The following is a 27,281-nucleotide window of genomic DNA, read 5'->3' on the forward strand; positions in this document are numbered from 1 at the left end:
AAGCACACACTGATTTAAAATCACTTTTCACTACTACTTGCACTGAGAAGTTGTCAGCACATCGTAAAAGTAAGGATGTTGTCTGGGTCTGCCTACTCAGGGGACACAAGTACAGCAAGATGTGGCACCTCAAAAAAAATCCCAAACCAACCTTCCATGACACCATTCTGCATCAGAGAAGTTACTCAGCTCAACTGATGTTAGTTAACTCACGATGTAATCATCATGGATCAAAACAGTGACCAGTACAGAACACACAGCAAAGATGATTAGCTGAAGTTGTACTTTTTATTTTCAGGATTAAAACTCCCAATGATATAAAGCAGAAGAAACAGATGTAAACCCCAAAATTATCTGCAGTTCAGATGAGGTATCCTGGTTTCAATCAGAAAGGTGGGTAAAGCACAAACTGCCATAAGAAGACAAACTGCACAAAATACTGAGAATTAGTAACTCCTCTTCACTTGGTCCCTGCTGCACCCTTCCACAGTATAAATATTAAAAAAAAAATCCATCTGGAAAATACATTTGACATTGAGAAAAATCAAAGAACCATCTAAATTATTTTTATATAGGATGTGACGATCAACATTTCTTTCAAAATTAAGAATACACAATTAGATGGTATGAGAGGTCTAACAGAGGATAAGAGAAGTACTGGACAGCACACAATGCATAAATATTCATGGATATAAAATATAAGCTGATTCAGCATACAGCTCTAAAGTTGACATTCCTATTGCAGTCCCTACAATTAACAGTTTACTTGATAAGCCTTTTAGAGAAATAAATATGCATGTAGAAGTAAGCACACTTCAACAAGAACAGATGTATTGAATTAGTGGGACTGATTCTTTTTAATGCAAAAGAGACTGATTTAAGAGCCTAAACCAAAGAGCTAACAGGATTACCATTAAAGGTATCATTAAGTAAATCACCATACTCTTACCACAGTTAGTCCTACATACATGTCCTTAGCATAAAATTTATTTGCTTCTCACCATATGTTCTGGCTCCTCTACCCACCTGTTGAGCTAAAAAAAAACCAAAGCTGGAATAAGAATTAGTCAAAGAAGTAGAAAAAAAATATCTTATTTTTCACTGCCAAAAGAACTTCATTTAGACCTAATCTATACTTCAAATAATTGTTGAGTCAGTTCTGTTCCCCACATTAGACAATGCTGTGCTTTAACAAGCATTGAAAAGTTGCCTGAAGTTGTGTCCCAAACAGTGGTCCTCTGACCAAAAAATTTGATAATTAGGGTTTGGTAACTATGTGTTCAAGTCAAGATGAAAGTCTTACAAAAACAGCATATGGATGTAATATTAAATAGTGCATATTCAAGTAAACCTCAAGTCATACATGCTCAGTAAGTCTTCCATAGGCAACCCAATTCTAAATCAAAATATCTATGCTCTCTATCTCTTTATCTATCCAAGTCCTAAATCTGGGTCTGCACTAAATGATGCATCAATGAACTGACACCTGAGACAGGTACACAAAAAAATTATTTCCAAAGGCTTAGCCAGATGAGACTAGATGAGCATGTTGACAGAAGCCCTGCTCCTATTTGAGCCAAAATCCCTGCTCAAAAGTGGTTTTCAACCTTACAGTTAAGGTGCTTTTAAACTCCAACATTCAGTTAAGTCAGTACTAACAACAGCAAAGCCCAGCATACGTTAGGAGCAAAGAAACCATTTCCCTTTTATTCTTTCCTCTAAAGAGGCTGTTTAACAGAATACAAGTATTTTTTGCTGTCAGCATATCTACTCTGAATCAGAGAATTGTTAAGGTTGGACAAGACCTCCAAGACCATCATGTCCATCACTGCTGTCTTCATTACTAGGATATATCCTCAAGTGCCACATCCACACATTTGGAACCCTTCCAGAGACTGTGACTCCACCATTTCCCTATGCAGTTCAATATATTATGACAGTTGTCCCCAGGTAAAAGCCAACAGATTGTCAGTCTGCAAAATCTAGTACTAACTCCTTTTTTTGTCACCTATGAGACACAGTAAGAGGATAAAAACTCATAAATACTCCATAACAGGCACTGACTACTTCCCATCAGGGATACACACAGGTCTACTGTACCTCAAATATATCCTTAAATTGCACACGGCAGCAATCAGTGTGAGCAGAGGAATGCCACCAGTGTGCTTGGCATTCAGAGACTACACACCAGGAAGAGAAACAACAGTCATAAAACAGTATATAACTAACCTGAACTTTTAATAACAAACCATGTGTATAATTATTCAAGAATACACAGTTTAAGTACTTTGCCTCAAGCAGCTTCTTGTTTTATGGGTTCTCCTCTCCCAGCACCTACAAATTGTCAAGGGGTCAGAACAATTCTTCTGGGGAGGTTTTCTTCCCAACCTGTTTAAAAGTGTACTCTTCCTGCTTTAGGGATATACAAGCAAGACTAAAACCACTCTATTCACCAGATGTGCATCTACACCAACAGTAAGAACCTCCCACTTCCTCCTGTGCTCATACCCATCTTTATTCTCCTCAAGCTCACACATCCTGACCTTGCAGGCTGTTATTTGCTGACCTCAAGGCCAGACTGCTCAGGGGCCAGACTTATCCAAGTGCCTCAGTGTGAGCTGCAGTGCTTTTGCTCACCTGCCAGACCTGCTCCACTCTGCTGCCCAGAACTGGGCTAAGCACTGCCACACCTTCCATGTGGGCACTGGATGCAAACTACTGCCCTACTTCCTTGATCCTCCCTTCCTGCCCAGCACACCTTTTAATTTTGTAATGCTGGAAAACAGAGTCCACAGACCAAAGTCCAAACCTAGATGAGCTCAATTTTGCAAAGCATGAGGAAGTCTGGGTATGTTTTGGTGTTGAGTAAGCAAGATAAGCCCATTATATGGATAGCTTTTCTGTGTGTAACAGAATAGATGAAAGGTAGTTCATATTGCTTGGGATGGTTTCGGACAATGCTAGGACCAATTCTAAACACCAGCATGAATGCTGCCCAGAGTAGCCAAGGGAGGTATCACGTCATGTTGGAACTCAGGATCCCTCTGGCTATCCTGGATGGTTTGAGCCCCTGGCAGGTGGCTCAGAGACCCTGGCATGAAGTCAAAGACACCTGTGACTTCAATTTTGACCCACGGAGCAAATTACCAGCTTTGTATGAAGAATTACAAGTCAGGAGAGTTTAAGCAGAATAATAATTTGTTGTCACAGGGTGAAAAGGTAGAATTTTAAGGTTTTTAGAATAGGGGTTCAGGAGGCAAGATGGAGGGATTTGGGTGCCCTGTCCTTCTTTCTTCTTCCTAGCCTCCATCTTCTGTGTGATGCTGGCTCTTTTAGATTGGTTTAGAGTAGAGACAAACTAACATAGGTGATAGGTATTGGAAAATAATTGTAAATAAAGTACACATAGTTATTAGTATAAGATGTTGATACCAGCCCAAGGGCAGGCAGTGTGCCACAAACCGACCTGCTAGGCAGACCTCTGTGGGTCTGGAAAAGAATGTAAGAGATAAGAGAAAATAAACAATCTTGAAAACCAGAGCCAAGGAATTCCGACTCCTTCTTCAAGAGCCAAGCTGGGAAAAAGAGACTTTCTAACACTCTGGGGGTCATCTCAATCACAGAGATCCCAACAATGTCATAGACAAATGTTACCTGCCTATTGCCCAACCCACCATTTAACGCTGTCAGGTTCCTCACACGGGAAGCACACCACCAAACTCTGAAATGACACACAAGTCTCTTCTGGCAGGCCAAACTTACAGAAATGTTTTCCCCCACACACTTAATACTAAATCTATTTTCCATTTCTTTTCCCTCTGCTAACACTCTTAAAACCCAGCATGTTTCAAGAGGCAAGAACTAACAGCCAATACGTTAGAGAAACTTCTGTGTTTGCACTTAAAAATGTCTAACCAAAGCTCTGAGCCCATCCCATCTCTACTCAAATAAATACAGCAGAAGGACTAATAATAGTTATTACTGTGCACACACAATACAAATATTGGTTAAATCAAATAAATCTCTTTTGAGGCAGATATATATATACAGTACAAAATATATTAAGGGTCAAACACAAACATCATACTCACTTCACCTTGCTTTGTCTTCTGGTTCTGCAGGGAAACCTTGCAAAGGTATTATTTCTGCCTCACTGGCATTCAAGCCAAGTTAGAGAATCACAGAATATTCGGGGTTGGAAGGAACCTGTAAGGGTCATAAATCCAGCTCTTAAATGAATGGCCCATACAGGGACCAAACCTGCAGCTTTGGTGTTAACATCCAACTGAGCTCTGAGCACCAAGACAATTTGCAGAAGAAATCCAACAAAACCAAATCCACATCGAGTTTCAGTTGGGGCCATGTGTAAAGCAATAGTAAAGTAAACATAAAATTCAGCTAAGGAAAATCCAGGTATTTTAAATAAACTTTCAGACTGAACAGAACTGTTCAAAACAGGTTCTGATGGTTTCATCAACAAGAAAAAAAATTACCAAGCCAGATAAAAACCTTCTTCTGTGGTTTTAAAAGGAAGTATTAAACTAGAAATTTGAACATAGTTCCCAAACCCTGATTTTTATGACTTGTCCCCTATCACTGAGACACGAGTGGAAAGGAGAGACAGTGAGTGAGCACTTCCCCCAACCCCAACTCCCTCTGAGAAACGATTCAGTTAAAAAATTCAAGGAACTCTAATGAAAGCCATGTAAACAACAGATAAATCAAATTACAGTCTGCTCTGAACTCGGCCAAGGTTCACATGGAAGGTTTGCAAACCTTTACATTTCTCCTGAGTTGTGACAAGCAAAAAAAGCTGGGATTTTTCATAGCTGTCAGACTACAATGGCAGATATAGGATAAAACAATGAAAGAAATAATACATCTGGAGATGAATTTTTCCTTTGAATTAAATATGTATATAAACAATCCATTCTATAATAAATAAGCTTAGAGATAAATACAAACTCATTATCAGTGAATAATTAGTGCACAATAGTTTCTTCAGGAAGATCACTGAGCAGAGAATTATCTGCTATCAGTCCCTTTTGTGCTTTTTAAAAAAGCAATGACGATAAATCAGACCATAGGTTACTACCAGCTAGTAAATAAAGTGCTGATAAGCACCAACATACGATTGCATTGGCCCAAGCGTACATGGTCACATATCATTGTGAACCAGCACAAAAGTGTGACTAAAGAAAGGAGCAGTACTAACACCTGCCTGTGCTTGTGTGATTATTGCTTTGTCACAAGCAGGTGAAGACTGGAGAAATTTCTCCCTTAATAGGTGTGGCTCTCTATCTCAAAGAGAGAGCCACAAATCACAGTGATCCAATATTTGGGCTTTGAGCAGTCCAGGTCAGCTTCAGTTCTCTGAATATCAAGCAAGTCCCTACATGGCCCACCTTCTTCCAGAGAAGGGCTGCCTGGGTGACAGACTTTCCCCAAAGGAAATTTGATGGATTAAAAAACCCCAAGTGACCAATAGGTAAAAGAGAAAGGTTATGCTGTAGTTTCCTAAATGTCCCATTCAGCAAAATGAATGTTTCCTATATGTCACAGGAAACAGGAATTCAGACTTGAGTCATAATCCTCAAAATCTGAAGATTGAAATATTCTCCAAATTAATGCCAAAAGAAATATACTTAAGCACGGTTGTAACTAATTTATTGAAGTAATAAAGTAAAATAAAGAGGTCAAGAAGAAAGATTGTGTCAAGCCTTCACCTCTCAGGCCCAAAGGACAGTTTGGATATTTTAACACAGTGTTAACACCTTCCTCCTGAACAACAGCAGTATTGTCTCTTCAAGTAAGTCAGAGGTAGTGTTTAAAACAGCATAATGAGCAGAGCAGCAGCCTCCAGCTGAGCCCAGTTATGCCAGAGGTGGCCCAAGAACAATGCCACCTGGCCAGCCTAGTCACAGTGTCATGGGATCAGCAGTGATCCCTGGAGTGAGCCCTGGCCATGGGAAGCAGGCAGGATGCACACACAGGGGTGCTAGGAGTACGGTCACCAAGGAGATGGATTCCACAATGGGGTACATCTGCTCCAGAGGCCAGGCCCTGCCAGCAGCAGATGTGTGCACAGCTCAGCCAAACACAGCACGCACACACAGACAGACAGACACAGCAGCACGCACACAGCACTCGGCTCACTCAGGTCCACACGACTCCAGCAGAAGGGACCTGGCTGTACGTGATATTTAACCACGTTCCCTCTAGGAAACTTTTTTTCATAAAGAGAGATTACAATAGGTTTCACTTGACAAGTAAAACATTAAGCATAGTTCAAAGATGTCCACTGAGGAGCACATGTGGAACACAGCAATCCAGATTTAAGTTGCAGATTCATCCTCTTCCAAAAGAAGGTCATTCAGTGCAATAACTGTAGCAGCAAAATCAACCAGCTCCACAAAGTCTGATGTAATTATGTTAACACCCATAACACCAGGCTTCTGTGCTTTCACCCAATTCAAAATCATGGGCAGGTTCCTAAAGAAATTGAAACAAAGAAAATTAAACATTTTAAAAGAGGCACTTTTCTATACATACTCCACTCATTTCAAACACAACATGCTGTTTACAAAACATACTATCTCATATTTGTGAACAGGGCTGTCACCCTAAACACAATTGGCTGATGAGATGAGTGCTTAATACAGCACATGGTCATTAGCTATCAAACAGACATATTGGTCAGTCATCAATCCCAACTAGCAGGCATACAAAACCCCTCTATATAAACTAGGTAGTCTGTGCTATCAGGATTTAACATTACACTACAATTTTCTCCACTGTGGATTGTTTACACCCAAGTACACGTTAAGTCAAATGCTCAATTTCACAGCAGACCAGTGTAACACAAAGCAAGGCCATACCCGGCCCAAGATGCTCCCTTGCCCCACTCTGCCTCAGAGCGGGCAGGAAAAAAGTTGTTGGAGGCAGCAGCATTGCATTTTTCCCAAACTCCCTCAGAGCAATGGGGTCAAGGAAACCAAACCTAGAATGAAGCTGTCAGCTCCATAGGGCTGAATATACTGCTATTCATCACTATTACTGCATAAAGGAGAGGTGTGTCAGGAACTGAGTTAAACAGAGTTAGAAATTCTACCATGGGGAGAAATTTCAAGTATTTCTTGGCCAAGTCAGGAGTCTGCACCAGCTTTCTTGCACTCTAACATGAAACACCATGCTTTTCATCAGTTAGACACAAATGGCTAAATATGTTAGCATTATTTAGATTAGTGCTGTAATATGTATACATTATTTGAGAAGATGGTAGGCCAGCAAATTAGCTAACAGGATGATGAAGAGAAAAAAGCATATCCAAAAAACTTAAAACCACTTCACTCTTGCTGAATCAGGACAATAAAAAAAACTTATCAAGAACTATGAGTGAAGGCATAACTACTGCCAAGGGAGACACCAGACTTCAGGCAGCTAAGTGTGACTTGTTACAAGTCTCCTTTAGCAAGAGCTGAGAACATTTAAATATTCAATTCCAGGGCAAAATTTCCATACAAGAAGGCAGGCATCTACATAAAACTTCAAGGACAGATTTGCATATCAACTAGCTTGTGCACACAAGTAATCACACCTATGCAAACAGCAGCACCAATCTGCAACTTTCTGCTCAGTTGTAAACAAGTGGTAAGGATGAGGGAAAGGGACGGGCTAGCTTGTGCAAATGCACACAAGTAATCGCACCTATGCAAACAGCAGCACCAATCTGCCACTTTCTGCTCAGTTGTAAACAAGTGGTAAGGCATAACTACTGCCAAGGGAGACACCAGACCAGGCAGCTAAGTGTGACTTGTTACAAGTCTCCTTTAGCAAGAGCTGAGAACATTTAAATATTCAATTCCAGGGCAAAATTTCCATACAAGAAGGCAGGCATCTACATAAAACTTCAAGGACAGATTTGCATATCAGCTAGCTTGTGCAAATGCACACAAGTAATCGCACCTATGCAAACAGCAGCACCAATCTGCCACTTTCTGCTCAGTTGTAAACAAGTGGTAAGGATGAGGGAAAGGGACGGACTGAAGGCAGGCTTCCCGCTAGCAGTGGCTTAGAGCACGGATCTGTGCCAGGAGTCCCTCGAAACAGAGCTGCTCGCCCATTCCACGAAATGAACGATGCTTTGGCCGCTTTGTCCCAGGAGCTCCGCCCGGGCCTGGCGCGGGTGCCCCGCGGGCCCGGCGCTCGCAGGCCCCCAGCGCCACCTGGCGCCGAACCAACAGCAGAGGTTCAGCCGGGCTCGGGCCTCGAAACACGAACGGCACTGAAAATGCCGAGATTTGTACACCTAACCTGCGATTTTCTTATTCGCAGAATCACTGAGTGGCCTGGGTTGTAAAGGACCTTAAATATCATCGCATTCCAACAGCCCCTGCCGTTGCAGGGACACCTTCCACTAGACCAGGCTGCTCAGAGCCTGACCCAACATGGCCTTGAGCACTTCCAGGGAATGGGGTATCCACAAGTTCTCCTGGCAACCTGTACCAGGGCCTCACCACCCTCACAGTAAAGATTTCTTCCTAATATCCAAGAGGACTTTTACAGTTCTGGTAATTTTTAGCAAACAGGCTACAAGGTGGTAATTCCATAAAATAAATCATATGGAACTACCCTGGTCATGCTGTTAATGCTATTAAAAATCACTGGCATTCTGTGCTAATGAAAGCATAACCCTCTTACAGTGACCTTACTCATAGGAAAACTAATTGTACAATGGTCAGTGGTATTAAAAAAAGTCAAACGGTGAATCTAATTTTTGGAAAACCTCCCCCCAGTCCCCTTAAAATACAAGGTAAAATACTGCCCTAGGTCATATATCTCTGGCCGTTACTGAAATTACTGAGACATCTGTATGGACAAATGCAAAACTAAGTCCAGAAGTAAGCAATTTTCCTCTGTGGCACAAGCTTTTTCCATCCCCCCTTAAATCCAACTTCAGCCAGTTTGAAATTAATTACTGGTTTGAAGCCATACATCCATCTTACATTTTACAAAATCACACATACGATATCACATTCCGAAAGTTCCAATTACCAGGAAACACATATATCCTGTTCCTTTATTACCTGCACTGAGTATTTTCAATAATTGTAAATATCTCTCAAATGCTACTGAGCAAAATGGAATGCTTTCAGGAAGCCTAAGCAAACACTTCCTAGTTTCTTTCTTGCTCAGTGCCTCTTTCAACACGAGACATGTTAAGTAAAGAACTGAGACAATCAAGACAAGTCCTTACCTATGAACAAGTGTGTTCTTCAGACCACGAATCAGATGCCGTGCAATCGTTTTCACTTGAGGTGTGAGAATTGCTTGAGATACATGGAAAGTCCCATAACGACTTCGTTCCCCAAGAGTGGTCTCCAGGAACTGAAGCAGTTTGTGCACATTAGTTGTATTAGCCCATGGTGCTGGCATTTTATTACCTGGCCACAGGAAGGGATATTCCTGATACAAAGGATGGTGGTAAAATATGAGAACCTAAGAGAAAAAAAAAAAAAAAAAGAAAAAAAAAAGAAAAAAACCAAAACAAGTCACAAGTATTATGTTTTTATTTGAACAGGCTGCTGCATTGGTTTCTGTTCATACAGTACTGTTGCACCTAGCATAGCAGTGAAGAGGACCAAGCAAAAAGGTTGCTCTTGAGTCATGAGTGTCAGTGTATTTGTTGCACTATAGCCAAAGGAGATTGAGATCATTTTGTTCAGCTTTAAGGACAGGATTGCTTCAGGCTTTATGGGTCATCAGCTTAAAATGACAAAGTTGCCTCTGTCATTTAAAGAGCTCAGCTTAAAAGCATTGGAACTTCTTAATGCCAGAAAATACTATATCTGTACTTGAAGGTACATTTTAGCAGTCTTGCCATCTTCTGAATACCTCCTTCTAAGAGGGCAAAGCTTGCTGGGCTGATTGACACATGACTGACATACTGGCATCGTGCTCACACTTACGTGAGAAACCAAAGCCAGTCCTGCTGTCAGCAAAACCGTGAAATCCAAAGTTAATATTTTTTACCTTGTAAGGTGCTTCTCTACAGCATGAAGAGGCAACATTTTTTACAAGCACCCACACTTACAGAAGATTATTCTTGAAGGCTAACATTGACAGCACCAGTTCAGAATTTTGCATGAGAAACCAAAGCAGTCCTGCTGTCAGCAAAACCATGAAATCCAAAGTTAATATTTTTTACCTTGTAAGGTGCTTCTCTACAGCACAAAGAGGCAATGTTTTTTACAGGCACCCACATTTACAGAAGATTATTCTTGAAGGCTCACATTGACAGCACCAGTTCAGAATAATTCCTCAAAGCCTCATTTCCAGTTCAAGAATTATGTGCTGCTGCTGAAACCCTTTTCTGTTCTCAGTTTTTGAATACCTATGGGAGCAGCTACCACAGAGGCACAAAGAGGCAATGTTTTTTACAGGCACCCACATTTACAGAAGATTATTCTTGAAGGCTAACATTGACACCACCAGTTCAGAACAATTCCTCAAAGCCTCATTTACAGTTCAAGAATTATGTGCTGCTATTGAAACCCTTTTCTGTTCTCAGTTTTTGAATACCTATGGGAGCAGCTACCACAGAGGCATTAACCTCACCTCTGCAGATCTGGATGGCTGCAAAGGAGGTAAGAAATTCAGTTGATACCTTCGTCATGCTAAAGCTTATATGCTTCACACTGGCTAGAAAGACAACAGTTAATAAAATCCTCACCAACACAAGTCTGCGTTACGTGCCCTTCCAGAAAAGGAAATCCTTCGTAAGGAGCACAAGGCTCCAAGGACACTTTAGTTTAATTATTTAACAAATGTGCTTGGGAGCAGGGACAGACTGGGCACACCATAGATGAGGGGATACACAGCAGCATGTAAATGAAGGAAAACATGCACACAACATAGAGGAAGCCCTAGTGGGCTTTAACTTGACCATCAGCAGCATCCTTGGTCCAATATCTGTGAGTGGGAGCTATACCTGGCTTGTCTCTTTAAAATCTCAACATTTTAGGTTTGAAAAAACATCAAACATCCTTTCCCTACCTGGTGTTTCTTCTCCCACATGTACAGTAACGTCACATATTCTACACATTCAACACAACAAAGTTTGGATTCAAATGCTGAGCGGATCCTGTTGATCAAGAAGTGGTGATGGCTGTCATCCATGGCATAGAAATGATTGAAATCCAAGAAGATTACTTCCTTGGGGTGCTGCTCAAGAAAACGATTCATCTCCTCCAGCCCATCCCATACTTTGATGCCATACAAGCCATGTATGAAGTAAATCTCTTGTCCTATTTCCCCAGGTTTGGAAGATACACGAAGATCAAAGTAGCGGATTCCGCCTTCCAACTGCTCTTTGAAAGTCAAATTTTGAGTCACTGACCATTTCTTCATGATCTTTCTAACCAAGGAAATTCTGGCCAAACGTTTGATGGCTGTTGCTTGGTCTGGTCCCACTGGAGATTTCTCATCAACCCAGTAGCTGAAAGAATCATGTGATCCTAGGAAAAAAGCCAAGAAAAATTAATTTTAGAAAAAGTGACTATCCCATAACACATGCACCCATGTGCCCCAAAAACTGAACAAAGTCCTACATGTGTGACAGGAGTGCAGAAGCATTATGCTCATGTTTGAGTCTTTCAGATTATCCTTTACACCTTACTTTTCCTGGACAGTACAACAAGACTTAAGCGTAAGGTCTTCAGTTTGAACTGCTTTCTTTCATAAGCTCCCAATTTCAATGCACTCTGAACACCAGAAAACAAACATCTGTGGTAAAGGGAAACCTTCTTCTAACTTTCCTTCTTTCCTTCCTTTACAAACTACAAATCAACCCCCAAAGCACTGCCAGAGCCTGGTACCTGACTGATCTAGGATGAGACTCCATAATAATTTTAAAAATCTGAGCCTTTATTTCCACCTGATACATCCAACCGTAACCTTACACACCAAACATCTTGGAACAGGTGTCTTTATTCACAGAATGGGCTGAGACATCTGCACCTGAACATGCCTTACCAGCACATCTCACTTCAGCCCCGAGATGGCAGATAAATGAATAGTAGTTACAACAGTGGGCAATGACTGGCTGGACTTAGAGGTGGAACAATTGAGCACACCACTGGTTACAGTGTGGATGGATACCAAGCTCATGTCAAACAAATTCATGAACATGTCTTTTACCTGGCATGCTTTTGAGTGACCAAAGGCGTGGTGAACAGAAAATTCATCAAAAAAGTATAGCCAACAATCAAAATCGCCAGTCCCAATGAAAATAATGCACATTCAAAAAAGCTCCTGTAACACAACCTTGTCAGAGAAACTGTATCTCCAATATAAAATTTTTGCTTATTAGAAAAACCTCCCATTGAAAATTCAGTAGTAAATGGGAAAAAACATCTGAGAAGTAACAAAACTCCAAAATGAAAGTTTCAGAGTGAATGAAATATCCCTACCTCAGCCAAGTCAGCAACAGAACAAAGAGTAAAAAGGCAGCGTATCTTGGTCTGCACCATATCAGAACAACATAAAGCAAAGACTGGCAGAAGCTGATCCAGCACAGACCAGGGTTTACCAAGGATTTGTGATCATTTGCACCAGGTACCAGCAATCTAGCCAAAAAGCTGTAGCTGCTGCAGGCTCACCTTCTTTGTGAAGCTCCAGCCAGCAAAAACACTATTAGGAGCTCTAACAGTCCTTGCTACCCTATGTTTTCAGGACAAGAGAGAGAGTTTGCCCATTAAGCCAAGCCCCACCTGCTACCTGTGCTGAAGTTTAGAGAAAGCATCTTCACCCAAGGAGCTGCCCCAGGGTACAGTGACCCAGCACCTGTGTTTTACATTCCTGCATGCTTGTCCCTGCTTCTAGGACTATGCTTTTCTCAGGTTTCCTCCTCTACCTCAGTCTGCAACTCTTTGAAATCTCAATCTGTCATGTCCAATCTCAAGATAACATTTGAGGCATTCCCAGACTCCTTTATCCAAAGCTTTTTTTCCGTGTACCAGTGCTCACCTGAACACTGATGCATTTCTGTGATGCAAGATCAGAGCAACAACAAGATTATGATCTTAATTGGATTATCTTGTTGGCATTTTTAATCCAGATAAAAGAACAGACTGTGCATAAACTAAATATCACTTCTCAATAACCTTAAATGCACTCTGTTTCCATGGATTTCAACTAGTTCAAAACCAGTGAATAGGTAGCGTGAAGGTTAGTTTTCAAACTTTACAAATGAACACTAAAACTAATTCTGACCAATTCTCCATGAATTCTTCACAGCATTTGTATAAGCGGGTCTTCTGTTAGTCTAGAAGACTCTGTCAGTCTTCTAGACAGAAGTGAGAAGTGCCAAAGATGCCATCTTAAGCAACTTTTTAGTACCTGTCCCAGTAAACTACATCACAAAGTGGCTGTCAGTTGTAGAGCAACACCTAGATTTTTTTTTTCCCCATCTCCAAATATGCAACCCCAAACAAAATCCAGGAGCAAACATCTAGTGAAGACATTTCAGAAGCCATATGATGCTTCAATCTGTAGTTTACAGATATCTGAGTTTCATCTACCTCCCTGTACAGCAGAGTGAGTCATTCAAGCTTCTACAATATTTGGAAAGTAGACTTTAATCACAAGGGGCTTGCCTTCCGCCTTGGAATTAGTAGCTCAGCACAAAGAAATCTTTCATTTGGTTGTGGTTTTTGTTCGTTTTTTCCTAGTTCTTAATTCTATCAATTTTTATTATTTTCTTCTGTTTAGGTCACTATAGAAGATGGTTTAATATTGTAGAATAATGACATAAGAAATATTTTCATATTAACTACGACAATGCAACATCCTTGAGACCTACAGGAGTCACTCACACCATTATGCTCCCTCAGACTGATAAATGTGACTTACAAAGGAATAAGAATTTTATCTTGCCACTAATATACTGTTGTCACCTCAGAGTTGTCTAAGTAAATCTGAACCAAAAACCAACTAATTTTCCTAATTCTGATCATTCACTTTGCAGCTACAAAAGTCTTTACAGTTTGACACTTACAAGGTACTTTTAAGGATACAAAGAGCAAATTTTCTCCCCACACTATCACAAACCAAATTCTATTTATAGCCTAGCACCAGAAAGCGGTATCAAAAAAGAAAAAAAATTCCACAAAAAACCCAAACAAGTCACCACACTGCAACTTTTTCATTGCACTATCACAAACCAAATCCTATTTATAGCCTAGCACCAGAAAGCAGTATCAAAAAAGAAAAAAATTCCACAAAAAACCCAAACAAGTCACCACATTGCAACTTTTTCAACACATACTTTAAAAACTGCACTCCTTAACAGGAAACTGAACTATGTGTGACATGCTTCTATAGTTAGAAAAGATCCTATTAACTCCTGCCCCATTGCTCTGCTAAAAGCCTAGGAAATAGAGCTTTCCTCCTACATTGAAGTCAACCCCTATACCTAGATATAATCAAGAAGAACACTAGTTGCATTTGCAAAACATATTCTCCTTTTCACTGTTGGTATCACATCACCTTCTAAGGAGGACAGAGGAGGATCATTCTATGATCAATACTGAGGCTGGAAAGACAGCAGAAGTTCAGTTGGGTCTTCAGTGGTCATTTAAAAACGCCAGTCACCAATATCTAGGCCAAACCTGGACCCACAATGTTTTGACTCTGTCAAAAAACTGAAACCCTGCAGAAACAGCACTGGATACTTGTGGGGCTGTGGAGTAAAAGCAAGGTGAAGACCCACACCATCCACCAGACCCTTCTTTAATTTAAGATCACTGTGATACACTACCAGCTCAGGCACTGCCTTTTAACACAGCTTAGCTGTGATGTTAAGTACATGCTAAGCTGATTGCATCAAGATGTCAAAATAATCCCTGGTCTCCTTCACTCTATCCCTAAACTCAGAATCTTGCCATTCTGTTGCTATGGCAGGAGCAAAGCTGCTTGCTGATACATGTGATACAGCATGGTTCCTTTTTGAAAAAGCATAACCTAAACCAACCCAAATCTGTAAAACTGCATAGGCAAAAGGCAGAGCCTGCATGGCAAGAATGGAGCAGACCAGCCCCATTTTGTCAGGAGCTCGGTGTAAGAGCTGGCTGAGCAGATTCTCAATTCATGTCTAACACAAGGATGTGTGATGGTGCTTGGACACTGCCCAGCGACAGCAGCAAGGCTGGCAGTTCCTGGACAGAGCAAGAACCACAAAACTCTTACAGCAACGCACACTGTAAAGTCTTTTCCATGTGTAAAAAATCCCTCTCCATCTGTTGTTCCCCACCACACAAATAATGTGCAGTGCCGCAAATTATGCTGAGTACTTTTCTTGGGGAAAAAAGTATCCTCAAGAATTATTGAAGCAAGACATTTCACATGATAATTAACAACTTAAATATAAATAGCAACCTATTCAGTAAAGCTATTCCTCAAACCTATTGATTATGGACAAAGCAACTAACAAAACTAGGTATTTATAACCTCCACCTCACCCACTGAGAAGTCAAAAGGCAGAGATGAGCCAAAAACATTTATCTTCATTGTCCTTTAGGTAAGGAGAGGCCAGAAGTCCAGCCTGAACTGCCTCAAAAGCATGTTCCTACGTGTGCAGGACATGGAATCACTGTACACAAGACCGGATTAGCATTCAGACAGCAAACCTTACTGAGCTGCTCTAGTGACATGGCATCAGACTGGTGCTCAGCCCTTCCCAAAAACGAGTCAGGCACAGGCAATACAATGAAGAGATCATGATTTGCCAATTGCTTCCAATTGGGTAAAGCTGTGCAGCAGGAAGCAGCAAGCATTAAATTTAATCATGAAAGAGATTGCACATTCAAAGACAAATTAGGGGATGCTAATCAGCTGGCAGCTTTATTTCTGTTTCATTGCTTTCATCTGACAAAGACTGGCAGCTTCAAGGAAAGAAGTCACATGCCATCAAATGCTCAGATATTTAACTATCAAAAGCTGTGTTATAGTTAGAATAATATTATATAGGTATTTTCCAGATGCCAGACTTAAAATTATGGACAGACCTCTTAATTTTATCCCATGAATTTAATGAAAATTAAATTTCATTCATATACTTGAAAATTTTTTTCTGCTTCCACTAATTCCTCAAGTTAATTTTATGTTAAACAGCTCACTTTTCAGTTCAATTTATATGTTAAATAGATTGTATTTCACTGTGTGTCAGGATGACTTCTTGTTGAAGCCCTTGTGCTGACTGTTAAGACAGCAGACTTTTATCATCACATTTGCAGTAAAATCTAACTTCCCAGTGTGTTTATTTGTCATGCTACTTACTCACAGATAGTCAAAGTAACCCATGGTGGAGCTGAAACAAATGACACTGATCAACAGAATGTTATCAAGCCTCCAATGTCAACAAATACCAGCCACAGCTGTTCACTCTCAAGACCAGTGACAGAACTCAGGAAACAGCACAAAGCTGAGTCGGGAGGCTTACACTGTATCTTGGGAAAAGGTTCTTCACCCATATGGCGGCTGAACAGTGGAATAGAGAAGTGGTCACAGCACCAAGCCTGTCCAAGTTCAAGCAGTGTTTGGACAATGCTCTCAGGCACAGGGTGTGACTCTTGGGGTGTCCTGTGCAGGGCCAGCAGCTGGACTTGATGATCCGGTGGGTCCTTTCCAGCTCAGCATATTCTATGATTCTGTACCATTTGGTAATATCTTTTGTTTCCACATAATACTTCCTGCAAATACTGCAGAGGGAGAGGGATTAGCATCATGTCACCAACCCCTTGTAAATTTACCTTCATGGAATATTAAAAATATGATTATACAGTATGTAAAGTGCAGAGATCTTCCAACATAGAACATTGCCTGTTCACTGCCAATCACACGAAAACAAGGCAAAAACTCATGGGGTATTTTGGATACAAACATGTCTCAGCACACTGCAAGCCTCCCTGGTTCCAAGGCTGTGGACTAGTCAAAAGCAGCAGCTCAAGACACTTTCTGCAAACATCTGGCCAACCAAGAAGCAATAAATGAAAGCACAAGGGCAGACAAATGTGCTGTGAGTAAGCTTAAATAAATCTGAATAAATTGGATTGATCTTTACATTAATAGAATACTAACAGGATGAAAATTGCAAGAAACAAATGTTTAACATAGCATGAAGTTAAGAAGCAAGGTCAAAAGAACATACCAGTCTCTTTAAAAGCATTACAGGGTCACTTATGACCAAAGAATCACCTTAGCTGTAGTGACGCTTAACTTCTTAGCACAAGCTTTGCTTACTAGACAAAGTACATTCCCCACACATTACAAATCACTGCACATGACACAGTGCAGCAGGATGGGCAGAAGAACAGTAACCAAGTTCCAAAAACACAGGATGCAAGTGCTAGCGAGTCAAGGCTATCCCACTGATGTTCTTTTAAACCAGATGTCCTGTGTGTGTCAAAACTGAGGGAAGAACAGGATAAGCAAAAGTGTCTCTCAAAGTCCAGAAGTCCTCAGAATTCAGGTCATTAACAATCCAGATTTTCTTATTAGAAGATTAACATCTTAAAAGTTAATAACTAATGAAAAGCAAATAGTTCATACTAACTTTTCCAGCAAAAGGAGATGAGGCAGAAATAAAAAACATCCTATTGATAATCAATTATCTAAAACTATAGAGATGAGTATATTTTAAGAAACCTACAAGAATCCTTTAGATATTCTTAATGTAGCCCCATTAAGAAAGACAAATCCTAGTACAGACTAAATCCTCTTAGGAAAACTCCCTCTCTCTATACAAGACCTACCCTGTTTTCCCCCACTGCCCCTTTCAGGCAGTGCAATGGGATGCAAGAGCTTAAAGACAACCTAAAAATGTCAGACACAATATCATAGAGTAGTTTGCATTTCTTTCCAGACAGAAGAAATCCTTTTGGCACTGGTTGGAGTTATTGCCATTGAAAGTTAAGGTCACTTAGCAATGATTTCTCATTTATCAACATTCTCAGCTGTCTGCAATGGGAATGCAAGAAAGACACAGTATGCCTCTACCATTTCAAAGCCTGACTGGATCCACACGCTCAAAAAGGAAAAAACCCTTCAACTTAGAGTCCTAAACTCCTCTTTTTTGACCACTCAGAACTAAGTGGACCAAGGGTTCATTCTCTTCTGAGAAAGCTATAGAGAAATTTTTATTACATTCTTGTACCTTCCCCTTTTTTAGCATCTTTGCTGGAAAAGCAGGCAAACAAACTTTCACAACATGGAAAGAGAGCAACAACCATTTATATCAACATTATGACTAGTTTTCTCCATTGGAAGTAAAACTTTGGCATGTTCTGCACTCATTTACCATCTACATTTCTCCTTGGAGATCAGTGAAGAGTCAAGTTGAAGACATTTTACCAGACTCATTTACCAGACACTTAAGTCCCTCTCAAGGGTACAGATTTTAATAAGTCACAGGAAGAAATTTTTTCCAGAAAAAAACCAAAACAAATTAATTAGGATCTTCACATAGTGTCCGAAGAGAATTTTGTAGTATTTCAAGAATAATTTGGTTTTGGCTAAACAGATGACAGAAGTTCTTTAAAAAGAGGACCCTTAAGACTGGCTTTTCAGGGGAGCTCCTATACAGACCCAGTGTCTGCCAGACCAGTTCTTCACAGAGGGACATACAAAAAGAATACTTGGTTACTTAAGAATAGTGGAAAAACTTCCATCAAATGTTCTTACCAGTCTAACAGTCTGGATAGTTTAACAGCCTCTCTAAAAATATTTGAGAGTTGCTGTTACAATCAAATAGCCTAACAAGGTAATAAAATAACTTGTCTTTTCAGAAAATTCTGCATTTACAAATCATACTCAACATCATTATACTTATGCAGATACTTTCTTCCAGTGGTTACCACCTGATTTATTGGTAGATGTGAACTAAATTGAGAGGGAAAATAAAGCTTGGTGAAACAGAACATAAATCTTATATTTCTTCCCTTTGATCTTCAACCCAACACATGGCCAGTTCAGATGATTCAATGATCCTTTTAATGAGAACTCCAAAGGAATTCTGTTTGGGAAGAGGAAGCAGCCTCAAGGTCTTCACCACTCCTCAGCACGCACGTCCACAGCCCTCACCAGCCCATAAGCAAATAAACAAGAAAATCATAGCATTAGCAAGTTCACCAGCTCACCTCAGGGTCAGGCAGACAAAGAAGAAACACCCAATCCAGTCAGAGCCTAGTGGCCAGCTCTCAACTGGACAGTGCTTGCTGCTGCTTCTTTTCAGAACCATTTTGGCTCTGCTTAGCCAGCTCCAAGGCAAGCAGCTCACGGGGCTCTTAGGGAGCAGCTACGCTGTCAGGAGAGCAGAGTTGGCCAGATGGCATTCTATACAGAAGATGCTCAGGGCCCCATCACCTCCAAGTGTGGAACCTGGCACATGAGGACAGTCACACTAGTGCACCAACTCAGTCACTTACAGCAGGTTATCAACACAGGAAACAATTCTCCATGCCTTCCGTCTCCCCTTTAAGCTGAACCATGGGCCTGGCCAGCAGGGCTGCTCCTTGTTAAGACTGCCTACCAGCTACATTTCTAAACCTTTGTTTTCCACGGATGATGATGATTTCATAGTACTTTGATCATTTAATCAAAATCAGGAAGCTTCTTACTGAGGCTTTTGGGATGAACTTCTCAGAGAAGGGCAGAAACACTGGCACACTCTAGTGTGGCAAGTTTTGGGCTAGTCATACTGACACTGCCATGAACAAACTATGGAAAGTTATTATATTACAGGATGGCTAGAAAGTCAAGAGTGTGTGTGTCATAGAGGGAATTAGGCAGCTTGACTATGCTATAGTTTGGAGCAGCAAAGGTTTACTATTTCAGAAGAGCAAGGATACATCTCTCCTTGGGGATCAGTGAACAGTCAAGTTGAAGACACTTAACCAACTGTTCTGAGCCTCCAATATGGTCTTGTTCGGGCCATATTCAGGTCAATATGATTTTCTCTGTAAAAAAAAAAAGTCTCTGCAACTGTAAATCCCATTTTTTGGGGTTTACAGTTTTTAGTCAGCTCTGGCTACCTACAACCCAGCATCCCGCAGGAAACTCCTCAGCCATTGTCCAACCTGATGCTGCCAGAAACGGCTCCATATTCCAAATGCTCTGCATGACTTAGAAGTGAGATTCTGGCCAGCCATCCACATGCGTTCTGAGGAAGCAAGAACACACCAGCTGGAATCACTAGAAGATGAAGAAGAGGCCCTGTACACCATCAGAAGCCACAGATGGAGAGCTGTCCCACCTCTCCATGGAAAGGCAGTCTCTTCAGCCTGCACATTCGAGCAGCAGAACACTGCTGAGTGTGACATTTGGCTCTAGGTGTATCAGTGGTTGAAAAACTGGCTTCTGGTAGCAAAAACTACCTTACCTTTCAAATCAGCCTGAGATATATTAAGTTCGATCTACAACACAAACATCTCTACTTCAAAAATTTTGAAAAAGAAATCTTACACCCTAGGAGAAAACCACTGGTGTAAGAGTTTAAGGGGTGTTCTTTTAAGTATCACATTTCAAAGTGCTAAAGTAAAACATTTTGCTTTTCCCAAATTTTCCATCTTTTAGTTCTCTTCTTCAGTTACTCCTATCAAACAACTCAGTTCAGACTGAAATTAATTTTTCCCCAACTAAGCTTAGTTTTCACTAATAGCCTTTGTTTTATTTCACATAGTTTGGCTGAAACAATCACCCATTTATTCTGCAGCCATTCCACCTGTTGTTCTTTCCTATCCACATCTGCAGTGCCATGAAACATCAGATTAACCTTTGTGTTCCCTCTGGACACCCACACAGTCCAGCACCCACCCTAGGGCTTGCCCAGCTCTGTGAGCAGCTGTTGCAAGCAGCTTTTCTGACAAGAACCACTTCTCAAAATAAAAAATTCCCTCTAAACTATCATCACCACAAAAACCTTTCCAGAAGGTTAGCTTGGGGAACACACTCATTCATATTTGGAGGGGTAGAGAAGGAAAGGTAGGGGACAGAAGTGACTTTTGATTATCTTACTTTATTTATTAAAGAGCACCTATAACTCTTCTAGGTGCTCCTGCAAACAGCAGTGGATACTTACCTTAGCCATCATATGTTTTCTCCAGAAGAAAAAGAAAGAAAACTAGCAGCATGGAAAAACTCATAGCTAGAACTGGGAACCAAGAACTGGGAACCAAGCAAGGGATACAGATTGATCCAAAACTCCAAGTTTACCTGTTACATCCATATTTAAAGTTGGAATAGTCCAGACAGGATTAAGTAATTGTATTATTACCAAGACCCAAAGGAAAACAGAACTGCCTGCTCTTCTCCTCATGACATTCATTCAGCACCTTGGAGGTTAGATTAATGAAACGCTTAAACAAACTCTGATAGCTGGCAGTGAACATCTGCTCGACTGCCTTGCTGTCTCAAACCAAAAGACATGAGCTTATCCTGACTTCACACAGTTCACACAGACTGAGACAGAAAAAGTGTTTCACCTGTTCTAATACAAGTATTCATGCAAAAGCTCGATGAAACAGGGAAATGGTGCCATACCTTCAGAGGCAGAGACTTCAGACTCCAGCACCAAGGTAATCAAGATACCTGCCTTTCTAAAAATTTCTGCAGCAGTTTCAATGAAGCAGTACAAATTGGACATACCATGGTGCTATCAACTATTAGGATGCAAGTACAAGCAAGGAACAGCTAGGCTCTTCAGCTCTTTGGCTAGCTGATTTACTTTGAAAGCTGATCAGTGAGAGCATTCCAGATTTCTGTGTTCCATTTCTACGTGTAGAAATAAGAAAAGTAGCAGATGCAGATCAAAAACATGACCAAAGAAAACAGTAAGTACCTTAGTTGTGATTTCATAAAATTCTTTAATGCAAATCAGCTTGAGATTAAACAAGCACTATACAATACCCTGGCAAGGATCACATCCACAATCAAAATGTTTAAGGGTTCATTTTTAAACCCACATCCAAAGAGGATTACTGGAATATAATTAAGAGAAAACCCTGTAGACTTCCACACAAGGTCACCACTTGTTGAAGGTGGTTATTGTTGTTGACGATACTGCATGCTTGTGATGTTGATGACATTTTAGTTACTTGATATTTGGCAATTTTTCATTGCAAAAGATCCCTCCTCTCATGACATTGCACAGGAAACCTCATCTCTTTTCCTTGCAAGTGACTATATTGGTTCAGCATTTTGGCTAGAGTTTTTCCCAACAGAAGTAACAGAAAAGCCCAAACATGGGAACTGATCACACATGAGCTTTGGAGAAGGGCCTTAACTCTTTCAATGTCTCTCTTCCTTTTGAGCAGAATTAAATAATCATGTAAACAGCCCATATACCTCATGAACACCCATCTTCAACATTATTTACTTGCTACCAGTTGGTTCTAAGGCCTGAGGAAAGAATTACCTTCTCTACCATCAAGTAAGGCGTTTCATACCATTATTTAATAGCTCATGGAATCACAGAATAATGTAACTTCAAAAGCAGAAGGCACACCTGCCTTTTCTAAAGCCAGTGAAAACAAGCAGCTCTGAAAGCAAAAGGTTTGCAACAAATTAAGCAAGAGAACCCTATGAAGATCTCTTGGGCAATATACAAAGGAGTTACCCACTCACAGTAGTACATAATAAATTAAATCCAAGAAGATTTTTCATGTGTACATTCTCAGTTCATTCACTTTAAATAGACCCATGATACTATAATTTTGTTCTTTTTTTTTCTAATATTGTTTAAATGCTTTCTTTCATGTGTACATTCTCAGTTCAATCACTTTAAGTAGCCCCATGATACTATAATTTTGTTCTTTTTTTTCTAATATTGCTTAAATGCTGCAATTCTTCAAAGTGCAAAAAGTATAACACAACAACAGTTTCATGATTTTATTTCAAGTTTAAAAAAGTTTTAAGGTGTCCACTCCTGGAGCTCTTCTAATATTGTTTAAATGCTACAATTCTTCAAAGTGCAAAAAGTGTAAAACAACAACAGTTTCATGAGTTTGAGTGCTGATTTTATTTCAAGTTTAAAAAAGTTTTAAGGTTTCCACTCCTGGAGCTCTATCTCTTTTCCTGTGTACAAAGGATGACAAGGAGTCTTGGGGGGAAGCAAACAAACTACCCAAATGAAAACCAATTGAGTCCATCATTCCAGGGGAGGAAACAAATGTATCCTGAGATGGACAAAAGCAGGCCACTCCTGTCATGTGCGCACACAGGTGTTAAGAACAGAAAAAACTGTTTCTCATTCAACCTTTCATCTCTCTTCTGAAGGTAACACTGGCCTCCATTGCTGTTCAGCACCTGTGAAGATTCCTCAACTGCACCTGTATTCCACACTGCTAGGAACATCCCCTGCACCGGGATCTCAAAAAGATTGCTCTGTCAAGCACAACACCAAAATCCCACTTCAGGAAAATAGTCATAGGGCTAAAATAATAGTAATAAATAAAAAATAACAAAAATCTACCCAAAATAACTTTTGCCTGCTTGCAGGTTGCGTGAGGGATATACAGGAAAGTGGTGGGGAGATACACCAACCTTGATCACAAATAATGCAAGATTAAAAAAAAAAAAAAAAGGATTGACTGTTCTAAAAGCTCCATGGGATTACTGAAACAACCTCTCATTTACTTGGTTTCTCTGGTTGCATGATGCTTATGATGTTTGCAAGTGACAGCAGCATTGCCCCTAATAAAACCTAAATCATAACATTCTACATACATTCACAGTCTTTTTGTGGCTACAAGTTGATTTATAAGTTCACTAAAACAGAGAAGTCTTTCTTTGCCGCAAGTTTCAAAATCTGCTGGCATTAGAATTTTATATGAACACTGAATTTACTTTCTGTCTCACCTCCTTGTTCAATAGAACAGGAGGCACATGAAATGTTTTTGCTACTGTCAAGATAGGAAAGAGCACCATTTTTGATTGAAACCTGGCATTTTAACTGTCCTGATTCAGGTAACACAGCAGTCAGGGCATAGGAGGTGCACAGTTCTTTCTCTACACACTTCACAGGCATTTGAACATGTAGAGAAGTGGTTATGTTCTGACACAAAAAGTTACTCTGTTTTTAGGGAGCTATCTCTGAATGTCTGCTATATAGAATCAGAAGAAGATTGGAAAACACTGCTGAGATTCAGAGAGCCCAACCCAAGCCCTAACACCACCTTGCCAACTGGACCATGGCACTGAGTGCTACAATCCACTCTTTACTTAAGACCTCCAGGGACAGTGATTCCATCACCTCCCTGGGCAGCCCCATCCAATGCCTAATCACCCTTTCTGTGAGGAAACTCCTTCTAATGCCTGTCCTGAACATCCCCAGAAACAACTTGAGACTGTATGGATGCTACAATACATACCCAAAGCGCTAGTGACAAGCTAAAGCAAACAAAAATCAAGCCTTTTCCAGAGTGTAACACCTAGCATCAGAAGGAGCTACAGTAACCATCCCTAAAATCTTCCCTATTGACATTTACAAGGACGAGTACTTTTTGCCCTTTAGAGACGGAAAATCAGTCTAAGTAAGTTTCAGGTTATCTGTTGTTGTCGTCATTTATAAGCTAATCTGTCCGTAAACCAGGCTATAAAAGACATGCCATATAATGGTCTGAAGATCACATAGTTCCAAGCCCTCCGACACGAGCAGGAACACTCCCCACGGGCGCAGGTTGCTCAGAGCCCCATCCCAGCAGACCTTCCACTTGACAAACCTCCAGTTGCTGGGTCAACGCAGCCAAGCCATTCTCCCCACCCGGCTTCAGCCTTACTTAAAGCAAACGCTCAGGTCACAGCTACCTTTTCTACAGGCAGTGAAAGCAGCGGGTCCATGGTTAGCATCTCACAGCAGTATTTATGGGAGATTAAGCCCGCCATTCTCTGCTGCCACGGACAGGGCTCCTTTCAGCCCCAGCACGTTAATACGGGGGACGCGACGCCGCGGCCGAAGCGGCTCCCCCACCACCGCCCGGGCAGCCCCGGCCCCGCACACCCTGTCCCGCCGCCCTACCCGGGATGGCGAGGTTGGAGAGCGGCAGGGAGCGCAGCGCGGGCGGCAGCGAGCCCATCCAGTCGGCGTTGCCGTCGGCCATGGCCCCCACAGCGCCGGCCCGCCAGCGTTCCTTCATGGCTGGCGGGCGGCGCGGCCGGGCCAGCACCGCCGGAGCAGCAGCGGCACCCGCCGCCCTTATGTAACCGGGGTGACGCCACGGGCCACGGCGGCTCACCATTGGCCGCTGCCCCGCGTCCCGGTGGGGTTGGTGGGCTGGCATTGCGGAATCTCGGCCGCGGGGTACGGCGGGGTTCTGCTTCCCACCGCCCGGCTCCCACCGCCCTGCTCCAGCAGGGACAGCTCGGGGCACACGGCACAGAATGGCGTCCTGACGGGCCTGGTGTGCCTCCAGTGTGCCACCCTCTGCGTGCAACCTGCTCCAGTGCCCTGCTACTGCACGGGAAGAAAGTTCTTTCTCGTGCTCAGCTGGAACTTCCTGGGACTCCGTTTCTGCCCATGGCCTCTGGTCCTGTTGCTGGGCACCACAGAGCAGAGCCTGGCTCCATGCTGTTGGCTCCCTCCCTTCAGATGCTGATAGACATGGATGAGGTCCCCTCTCAGGCTGCTCCAGACCAAACAGGCCCAGCTCCCTCAGCTGATGTCCCCTAAAATGCATCCATTCCCTCTACCATAGCACCTGAGAAGCCACCCCTGACACAGAGGGCCAGCACCTTGGTTTTATGATGCTGGCAGGTGAGTTAAGTGTGTTTTCTGGAGTGACTTACACACTGTGGCAAGAGCCAACACAGCAGCAGAAGGTTTAAGGAGCAAGATAACACAGGATCAATCCCCCACCACCTGCTCTTCCACAATTCCCTTCCCCTGACAGCCTCACACTTGACCTTTCACTGCATTTCGTTGTTGGAGAAAGAATTTTCTGGATTTGCCATGATACACAAAATTGATCTAAGATACACTTTTCCTCCCTTACGTTCTTATGTGACTTTGAAGAATAATGCTTTGTGAGCAAGTTTCCTTAACTGCTCCTTAAAAATATGTATAAACATACTATTTCCCTACTCTTTCCATAGGATATAGACATGACCAGGTATACAACACTGAGACCTACTCTATCACATTAGTGAAAAAAAAAACCAACCCAAAACAAAACCCACAAAACCACTAATGTAATTCTGAAATATTATTTTTCACTATCAAGTTACTAAAGGCTGAATACAAAACACTAAAGATATGTATTTTGGAAGTCGTCTGTTTTGTCTGTAAGGAAGTATCTTTTATTTAAGCAGGTACTTTTCATTTGGTATATTACAGTTGGCAAATTATTCACAGAATAATTGATATTCTGTGAATATCAATTCAGTGAAACTGCTGATTGAACTGTATATTTAAAGTATACATAAACTCAATGTATTTGTAAATACACATTAACTATATATTTCCATAGAATTGTTATAGGCAACAACCAGATCAGGCCAAATCAATAATTTGAGAAAGCCAGATTAAAATAAAAAGGAAATAAATTTTATTTAGCAAATCGAAATACAATCTGCCAGCCACAATCAAAGGGACAGTGTCGAGCCCGGGACTTGACACTGGGTGAACACAGTTCTGACCCCCTCTTGCATCAGACCTGTGGAGTTCACAAAGTCCATCTGGTGAGCCATGGTTATATACTGTTTTTCTTGCCCAGAGCTAGGTTTCTTTTGTTTCTTTCTCTGAATATTCACATGGTCCTCATCCCCTGTCCAGTGTTAGAAGAATTCTATCTTTGAGCTGACAGAACGGTGTCCAGGGAAGGACTCAAATATTCATGTAGTCCTCTGTCCTCCATCCGGTGTTGGAGGAATCCCGTCTCCTGCTTGGACAAAGCTGCCTTGGGACAAACAATACTGCATCCAGGAACCAACACCGCCGCCCTCCAAGCCATACTCTACAACCGAGTCGGAGATGTCGGCCTAATCCTGCGCCTTGGGACAAACAATGCTGCGTCCAGGAACCAACACCGCTGCCCTCCAAGCCATACTCTACAACCGAGTCGGAGATGTCGGCCTAATCCTGTGCACAGCATGACTAGCATCCACTATAAATACTTGAGAGATCCATCAACTCTCCTCTACATCCCAAACCCCCACACTCCCTCTACTAGGCCTCATCCTAGCTGCAACCGGCAAATCCGCCCAATTTGGCCTACATCCCTGACTACAAGCTG

The 27,281-nt window shown here is 41.5% G+C and overlaps 1 protein-coding gene across 3 annotated transcripts; it reads right to left on the reverse strand.

The window, feature by feature from the left end:
* Nucleotides 1-292: 292 nt before the first annotated feature.
* PLCXD2 (phosphatidylinositol specific phospholipase C X domain containing 2) lies at nt 293-25,423 on the reverse strand. Of its 3 annotated transcripts, none has more exons than XM_039718137.1 (4): nt 25,070-25,423; nt 11,056-11,516; nt 9,257-9,465; nt 293-6,492 (listed from the first exon to the last, which is right to left on the reverse strand). In XM_039718137.1, the coding sequence occupies exons 1-4, from the start codon at nt 25,329-25,331 to the stop codon at nt 6,336-6,338; spliced, it is 1,089 nt and encodes a 362-aa protein (XP_039574071.1). In that variant the 5' UTR covers nt 25,332-25,423; the 3' UTR covers nt 293-6,335. The 3 variants fall into 3 exon arrangements, with proteins under 3 accessions (XP_039574071.1, XP_039574070.1, XP_039574072.1); XM_039718136.1 differs by having other exon boundaries at nt 6,331-6,492; nt 9,257-9,498; nt 25,070-25,418; XM_039718138.1 differs by lacking the exon at nt 25,070-25,423 and adding an exon at nt 15,519-15,668 and having other exon boundaries at nt 6,331-6,492; nt 9,257-9,498.
* Nucleotides 25,424-27,281: the final 1,858 nt, after the last annotated feature.

The sequence above is a fragment of the Passer montanus genome, unplaced genomic scaffold (genome assembly GCF_014805655.1).
Source record: "Passer montanus isolate IOZ18808 unplaced genomic scaffold, ASM1480565v1 scaffold39, whole genome shotgun sequence".
Classification (NCBI taxonomy): domain Eukaryota; kingdom Metazoa; phylum Chordata; class Aves; order Passeriformes; family Passeridae; genus Passer; species Passer montanus.

Excerpts from the sequence above, each read along its gene's own strand:
- PLCXD2 (XM_039718136.1), bottom strand. The coding sequence starts at position 25,331 with ATGCCAGCCCACCAACCCCACCGGGACGCGGGGCAGCGGCCAATGGTG. Across the intron at positions 11,517-25,069 it reads CTCCAACCTCGCCATCCCGG|GATCACATGATTCTTTCAGC; the intron begins GTAGGGCGGCGG and ends CTTTTTTCCTAG. Across the intron at positions 6,493-9,256 it reads AAGAACACACTTGTTCATAG|GAACCTGCCCATGATTTTGA; the intron begins GTAAGGACTTGT and ends CAATTTCTTTAG.